At 38.8% G+C, this 8,774-nt stretch overlaps 1 protein-coding gene across 1 annotated transcript; it reads left to right on the top strand.

Annotated features, from left to right (window-relative positions):
- The first annotated feature begins 1,557 nt into the window (after positions 1 to 1,557).
- On the top strand, positions 1,558 to 8,478 carry swi5 (SWI5 homologous recombination repair protein). The gene is made up of 5 exons (XM_029444964.1): positions 1,558 to 1,790; positions 2,500 to 2,548; positions 2,715 to 2,818; positions 3,441 to 3,535; positions 7,982 to 8,478. Exons 1-5 carry the CDS (start codon positions 1,693 to 1,695, stop codon positions 8,044 to 8,046), a joined length of 411 nt encoding a protein of 136 aa, XP_029300824.1. The 5' UTR covers positions 1,558 to 1,692; the 3' UTR covers positions 8,047 to 8,478.
- The last annotated feature ends 296 nt before the right edge of the window (positions 8,479 to 8,774 follow it).

Below are 8,774 nucleotides of genomic sequence, written 5' to 3'. Positions count from 1 at the left end.
ACATTTGACAGAAATTATTTTGTGTTGAAAAAGAGAAAGTATGGATGAATCCAGGATAATGTCAAAAAGGCTTCCCGGTTTCCAGCAGGACCAGGGCAGCAGGCGCAGCAGGCGCAGCAGGCGCAGCAGGCGCAGCAGGCGCAGCCACAATTCCTAATCTTGACGTAAACTTTATCAGTGGCAACCTGCCACATGAGAGACACAGAAACTCCGGGGATGATGGAAGAAGAGAGGGAGGGGAGGAGAGAGGAAGAGAAGGAGGAGAGCAGGGAGGTGTCCCCCACCAGTCTATTGCCACCTCGTTCCGTTACCGTTCCCAGTTACCTCGTCCCGTTACCTCGTCCCGTTACCTCTGCCCATTACCTTGTCCCATAATTAAAGGGGGAAAAATGGAAGAAACGTCAGGGAGAGCAACTGAGGAGGGATCCCTCTCCCAAGACGGACAGACGTGCAATAGATGTTGTGTGTACAGGATAAACAACATAGTACAAATACAACATTTGACAGAAATTATTTTGTGTTGAAAAAGAGAAAGTATGGATGAATCCAGGATAATGTCAAAAAGGCTTCCTGGTTTCCAGCAGGACCAGGGCAGCAGGTAATTACAATAATCAAAATGATTACTCATCATATATATGAACATACACATACTGTATAAACAAATTTACATGAGAGATTTAGTTGAAAGGTTATCCACACATGATCAGTCATTTATCTTTTAAAGGCACAAGTGTGGGCCCTGATTATAAGATGTTACAAGTCCGGCTGGGCAATATATCGATATTATATTGATATCCTGATATGAGACTAGATATCGTCTTAGATTTTGGATATTCTTATATCACAATATAGCATAAGTGTTGTCTTTACCTGATTTTGAAGGCTGCATTACAGCAAATTGATGTCATTTTGGTCAACCCAACAAGACCGATACTGAGGTATTTGGTACACGTTGAGGGTCAAAACCACAGTGCCCTGAAGATATATAGCAAATGATCCTATGTCCCTAATAGGTTCAGGCATGAAAAGTAAGTACAAGGTAAAGTAATACAGTTTGTACAAGGCAGAGTTAGGAACAGTGTGAGGAAGGGGCAACATCAGGTGCAACTCGAAGAGGAAGGTAGAGGCGAGGGAGACTTAATTAAGATAGTAGAGATAAATAGAAGAGAGTGGGACATGTTCTTTGAAGAGATGAGTTTTAAATTTGAGCCGGAAGATTGGGGATGACAGTGCAGTTTTAACTGGGGGGTGAATTGTGGAAGGAGAAGCTTGAAGGCTGTGTACAGACTGGCACAGGGGACAGCTGAGCACCTGGTGGTAACAGACAGTAACGCATGGCTGCTTATTCAATTTAGTGAGTGACACACTATATAAGTCTATTAAATACATAACTAGTAACAATAAAAACAGATCAGGTTGTGAGGCACTGACAGGCTAGACCAGGGGTGGGGAACCTTTTTCCCAGTTGTTCCCTGTCACTCACGGTTGTTACCAGGGTAACCAAACTGATCTAAGTCCCGCCTCTTGATTTCAAGAACCAATCCAGTTTTAGTACGACTCTGTTTACCATCAGCCGCGAATTGCGAACTTCCTACTTGTTTTCAGCGTTCATATCATATGCTATTACTACTACGCAGAATACACCATATAACACACTTAATATAACGCTATTTTCATAACATTTAAGGCAGTATGAACACAGACCAGTCTGTTGAAACCCACTGCAGTACAAATAAGTGTCTAGTTTCGACACCGGAGGGGAACGACTTGAAGAAAGGAGTACTGAAAAGGTAACTTGTTAACAGTTAGCATTAACGCTAGCTAGCTGATATATCGTCTGCCAGCATCGGACATAACATTATCATCAGGCATTGCTGGTTAGTTTTTGCCACTTTAAATTCTCCTGATATTGCTCCAAAATATTCCGGAGACGTTATGTGCTATCCCTGTAACGTTAACTTTGGTACGTTACTGTAACGTTAAAGATCCACGGGCATGTCACTAACGTCATATTAGTGGAGGAAACGCTGTTTACCCTCTTTCTTATTTACAGAAATGCCTTTTGATATAGACATACATCTGTATTAGATAACATCAGACATCACATGTTGCACTGTGGTTTTGACAGGGTTTTAATGTGGGGAAATTGCATAAATAAATGCCTTTTAGCTGACTAATTATAGCCGACCAGAAGTTTACCCACTTTTTTGTTGACCACAAAATCAGCCTTTTCACTACCATGAAGTTCCTCTGGGTATCACACTTAATATGTTCAAGTTATCTCAACATGCCTTTTGATTTATTTTTATTATTTATTATTAATATTCTGGCTTTTTGCAGAAATTGTCGAATTAAAAAACTCTAAAAAACTCTCTTTTTGAGAGTTAATGAATACTGAGTGAACAAAGAAATTGAATTATTTATACATTTTCTCATCAAGTGAAACATATCCTGTCTTTAAAACAATACTTTAAATAGTTTACTCCCTTCTCTCCCTAGAACTCCATTCTCAAAGTTTAAGAGAGTAAACTCCAACTTCAAATCACCTGTAAGTAAATCCCCTCTGTATGTAACACACACACACACACACACACACACACACACACACACACACACACACACACACACACACACACACACACACACACACATATCCTCTAAGTAGAACCACATGTGTATCCCAGTATCAGGATTGTCTGTTTTGCACCTGACAGCTTCAAGTAAATGAGAGTGCTAAAGTTAGCCCTGCAGAAGAGGTGGCAGAGCTGGAGAGGAGAAGAGAGCAGCTGGACACAGAGATAGCACAGCTGGAGGCTGAGTGAGTACAGCTGTGTGTGTTTTCCTTCCTGTATTTCTCTCTTTGAGATCCAACTTGAGTTGAGGTTAAGCATGCAGTGTTGATGATTCAGTTTAGTGTTAGGGGGAGGGAATCAATAGTGTGGATCTCCACTAATTATACTGTGAAATACCTATAATGCGTCCTAGGGCAGGTCATTTATCAATATTTTATCCATATTGTGATATCAGACTAAATATCGTCTTAAATTTTGGATGTTGTAATATTGTACTATAGCATAAGTTGTGTCTTCCTGGTTTTAAAGGTTGCATTAAATTAATGTGACGTAATTTTCTGAACGTACCAGACAGTTCTAGCTGGTCTGTTATTTGCCTTTACCCACTTAGTCATTATATCCACATTACCGATGATTATTTATCAAAATCTCAAACCTACAATATCGAATTTTGTCAAAGATATTGTGATATTTCATTTGCTCCATATCGTCCAGTCAGTCCATATGTGCTTTTCTTGCCTGCATATACATTTGTTAATCAGATTTTTTAATTTGATTTTTGTATTTTTGTGTGTGTGCCTTTTTGTATGAGCATTTGCACATTGAGCTTTTGTGTGAGACCAGTTGTGTGTGTGTGTGTTTCTCCAGGGGATGCAGAGTGGAGGAGCTGGAGCATCATATTGACATGCTGCATGAATACAATGACATCAAAGACATTGGACAGTCACTCCTGGGCCGTATTGGTAAGAGAACTGCTTGTATATGTTGAATTCCCTAAGTTTTAGTAGCATTTAAAAGTGCATAGTAGCAGAATTTACAAGGCCAAGACAGCATTTCAGTATATTTAATATTTTGGGTCTGATGCATTACACCTTCAAACAAATGTATAGACATGTGATAGTTCAGGCCTGTCCTTTATACCATATTCAGAATTAAAATTTGAACTGAATGAACCAGCAGTGAAACATGCCACCAATTCTAAATAATATACTTATGGGTTGAGCTGCAACGAATAATCAATTTGATATTAATTGGCAACTATTTTGTAAATCGATTAATCGATTAATCGTTCAATGTCCAAAAAAGCTTTCAGCCTCTCAGATATGGAGATTTCCTGCTTTTCTCTGTTTTGTAACATATTAAAGTGAATATCTTTGGGTTTTGGGCTGACGGAACAAGACATTTAAAGACTTGGAAAAACTTGAATGGACTTTTTTCACTAGTTTCTGACATTTTATAGACCAAACAATTAATCAATGAATCGAGAAAATCATCGGCAGATTAATCGATAATGAAAGCGATTGTTATTTGCAGCCCTTTTTATGGGTATTTGTTAGAAAAATATTCTTAATAACGCCACAAAGTCAGGATTCAATTCAAATAAAAGTCTTGATCAATATTCTTATAAGAAGAAGCCAAGTTTTATTTCATACAAAGGATGATCAATAAAACTCACACAAATACAGGTTTGTAAGGTCTGCTGTGCTGCTCCGAGAAGCAACTCTCCCAGCCCTAATGTATATACATATTCGCAGACAGGAAGCCATGAAGAGCTTCCAGGTCAGTTTTCCTTTGTTCTACAACATGGGGGTTGCAGAAAACACAGATGTAAGCAATTAGATCAGATCCCAGATGTGCTAATTCAATCGACTCCGCTATCAGATATGGCTGAGAAACTGTTCTTTAGAAAGAGCAGTTCACCTCCTGTCCCCTGCTGTGCTTTAACACTCGGTATTACCTGTATTTTCCTATCAGTAGTTGAGTGTTTTGACATAATCATACTTGCTCTTTATAGTTTAGTTCATTCAACCCTATTGTGAGCGTTCACTCCTTTAGCTCAATTATTTTGATCAAATCAGCAAAATGCCATCCTAATGCTGGTGCACCGTCACATGGAGACTGTAGGAATGGATCTAACTTTTCTTCTAAGTGAACTGAGGTGTAGAAAATGTAACGGCAACATGAACCACCCACAGTAGACATACTGTATATAACACCCGACTTGTCTGCCGATTGTCGCAGCCATATATAGGATGCATCCTCGTCTCCCTTTGTTGGCAGTGGCCTTTTTTGTGTCCATGACAGATGAAGTCCAGTTACAGTTATGACTTGTGAGTAATTTTCAACTATTTCTGTGCGGGCTCTCTACACCAAAAATAAAAAAAGAGTGTTTTGCGAAATGACAGTTAACCAAAACTGTCAGTTGAATGAGTTGTCTGTCTGTCTACGTGACTCATGTTTGACACCTCATGGCTCATCTATGATTAGGCAATGGGAACGCTGAATAGACTAGATGAGACGTACAACAATATGTCGTTTTCTGGTGTGATTTGGACCAAAGAAAACAAACTGCAAAAAGGTGTGATCACATCGGGAAGATGTTTTCCGACTTCCGTGTGTTCATAAGCTTTGAGTTGTAATGTGGAAACAACATCATGGATGCTACAAAAAACGTGTGTTATAATTTATGTTCCGACGTTGAATTTTCACGTGCATGTAGATCCGTTACAAACTTTTATGTTACTTTTTGATTGGGCTGTTTGGACAGAAGATAGAGAGGTACAGCATGCAGCTAAGTGCCACCGGTCTGATTTGATCCAAAGAATCATTTGAATAAGCCGTTATCTGATTGAAGTATTGCAACTACAGTTTGTAGTAGTCTCATTGCAGTACAGTGAGATTGGTTGAGATTGAAGTTGCAGCCACCAGAGGGAAACAAAGCAGTGTCTCTGTTTCCTTCTGACTCCTGAATCTGAAGCCGAGGCCACTCTTACTCACACATACTGTAATTGTCCTGCATTTAAAACATTCAATTTAATTAAACACTTAACAGAAAAATGTCATTGGTTGAAGTGCCACCTTGTTTATACTTGGGTTCACATCCATAGGGCTACGTTTAACCCTTTCTCAGAGAGATCATAAAGTTGTGTTGACACTTCACCGTCTCCCTACAATTTGTGTCATAACTCCTGTGACACTGTATAATACTGTGTAAATATGTCAGGGCACACACTAGTATAAGGAAATCGGCTATACAGCGAGTGTTGTAAGTTTGTGTGTCTATGAATTTCTTTTTGTTTTTTTGTGGTTTTGCCGCAACTGCATGAGGTTGAGGAAGTGTGGAAAAGTTCACACCTTTCACACTGTTAGGGGGATTTTGGTGAATCACAGCCAAGTCACATTATGGTATGCGTGTCATAACAAACATGACTTTTTACCTACTTTTACTTGTCCCTGCTTGTGTGCATGGTGTCAAATAAAATGTGGACATGATCCCCTGATTGAATCTACTGATCTTTGCAGAATATGAACACAGGAACAACACCGATAGTTCTACATTCCTCAAATGCTCGAATTTCACTCATTTTAATATAGTATTAATAAACTTTAATTATAAAACACAGTTACAAAATGCTTTAAAATATAAACAGAACACATTTACAACACACAGTGAACTAAACTAAACATGGAGAGTAAAACAAACTAAAATGTTGTAGAACATCAATAAAATCACAGAAAAGCAATTCTAAAGAAAAATGTTTTTAAAAGACGAGGCAGAGTTTCCAGTCCTGAACACTATGTCTAAAATCTGTACTGTGAGGTAAAAGCTTGCTATCGCTTTAAATTCTCTGTCAGTACTGTACAGTGGAGAGTCAGGATGATAATGACCTCTTAGTGATGGAGGCGGCGTTTCCCCTCTGACACAATGACAGTCTTTCACATCACACACACAGACACACAGACACACAGACACACACACACACAGAGAGAGACAGATACACACACACACACAGAGAGAGACAGACACAATTACAATCTCTGTCATGCAGGCACATGCATTACACTCACACATGCTATCATGCTCTCGTCCCCCCCTTCCTTCTCTCTCTTTCCCTCTCTCCTCTCTTACACACCACACACACACACACACACACCACACACCACACTTTCTGTCAAACACACACATACTTTCACAAAGAGTCTAAACTTAAACAGTGAGATGCTGTTGTATGCTGTTATACTAAGAGGGAGGCGATGGGTGGGCTGCAGAGTGAGAGAGACAAGAGGAGACGCCCTGCAGTACCCTCTAAAGACAACTGTCCCTTTGTCTGTCTGTCTGTCCGTCTGTCATTAAGGTCATTGTCACATCTCCCAAGAAATGTCTTTTTTTTGCCTGGAGTCTTAAAGATATTGAGCTATTTATATAATCCAGCAGTTTCCCTGATGAGAAATTTGTATTCATGTAATGCAATGTAAAAAAACTTTTTTTTTTATCCAGACTAAGTGACTAAGAGGTTGATTGTGTGCATAAGATGACAAACAAGTTTGTACTTACATTATTAGTTTATGGTGAACATATTTTGAATATACAGTGAACAGTTAGTAGTTGTTGAAAGTTGTTCCAGACAGATTCTAAATATAAGTTTCATTTTAAAAGGAAATTCAAAACCTTGTACTGTAACCCTCCCAAAACCTTGAGGTTTGTCCCGCAGGCTCAAAGATGATTGATCCAGGCTTTCAAACCCCGTATTCCAACAGCATGTAACATCCCTACCAAATAAATACAAATTGTATAAGGTTAAAGATAAACAGCTCGCTTCACACAAAGATCACTTCAGGGCTGAGCTATTGCTTAATATCATCAAGTCTGGTAAGAAGATCAGGTGAAGTTAGATGATGGAGAGCTACACAGTTATTTATCAGGAGAAAATACCAAACAGTTGCTGCTGCTTCTCCAATGTGACGTTTTGCTTGTTTGTTTTTTCAGCTTCACATCATTTGTGTTTTTAATATTGTGTGTCTAGTATTTTGTTGTGACAAAATAGTCATTGGCAGTGTCATTATTATTTTATTATTTATTTAGAGACTAATATTATATAGAGGATAAGTAATACATGTTGCTTTAGCAGCATTAATGTGTAAGAACAATCTTTTTTAAGCTAATTGTCCATGTTAGCATTTAAAATAGACATTTAAGAGGTTGTTTTACTTTTTGAACAGCATTTTTAATGCCAATATATACAAACTATTCTCCAAGTACAAGCCTTGGGTTAAATGTGAGTTATTTGTTTGGTACTCCAATCGTGGTCTGTTCAGTGTTTAGAGGATTGTTTGAAAAGTAGACCAGAGGAAGTTGACCCTGTAATCTGCCTGGAGGGGCCTAACCCCTACTTTGCTATGTCTTGCAGCGGCTGTGAGGGGGACCACCACACGAGATCTCTACAGCCACTTTGGTCTGGAACTGGATGACTGAAAACAAAGTATGAAATTACATTGCTGAGAATGTTTCCTCAGACCAAGAGGAGAGGGTCTTAAAGAGAAAGACCAAGAAACGTTTAGATAGGAGGATGGATTTGGACTAAAGATGGGACTGTGTTGACCTGTGTTGACCTCAAGAGGCTCCGTCAGAAAGAGGTTTGTCCATTTTCTTGTTATTTTGTCAGTGGGAATGGGCATGATAACAGGAGACTGACGCTGGCCCTGCAGGCAGACGTGATATTAAAGAGGCCATCTTACTCACAACATTAACATAAGCCTTTGATTTGTTTTGACATTTGAGTTATGTAAATGTTAGTATGAAGGTATGCATGATGGCTGCCTGGATTTTAAATGCTTTTCTGACTTTGGTTTGTTATTTACAAAAAAGAGGGAATGCTGAAATGTAAAATAAAATGTTTCAAGTTTCTTCAAGGTTGAAGTTTATTTGTCATTATGTAGGTTAACACAGGGTCAACGGTACAATGAAATGTGTTCGAGAGAGACAGCATGTCAGCTCGGCAGTCAAATATTAAATTAAATATTTTAAAAAAGGAGTACTATATACAATGTAAGTTAAAACAATAACAACAAAACCACCACAGACCGTATGTTTCCATTTTGCGTCATCACATGGAAACTCAAGAGTTACAGATGCATCATAGTTATAGCGCTCACTGTGTGGAATGAAATACTTGTGCTTTGAAATATGTCAGAAGGCAACAC

Source organism: Cottoperca gobio, chromosome 12 (assembly GCF_900634415.1).
Source record: "Cottoperca gobio chromosome 12, fCotGob3.1, whole genome shotgun sequence".
Classification (NCBI taxonomy): Eukaryota; Metazoa; Chordata; class Actinopteri; order Perciformes; family Bovichtidae; genus Cottoperca; species Cottoperca gobio.
The sequence above is the reverse complement of the archived record's forward strand: the minus strand, read 5'-3'. Positions and strand labels throughout refer to the sequence as shown.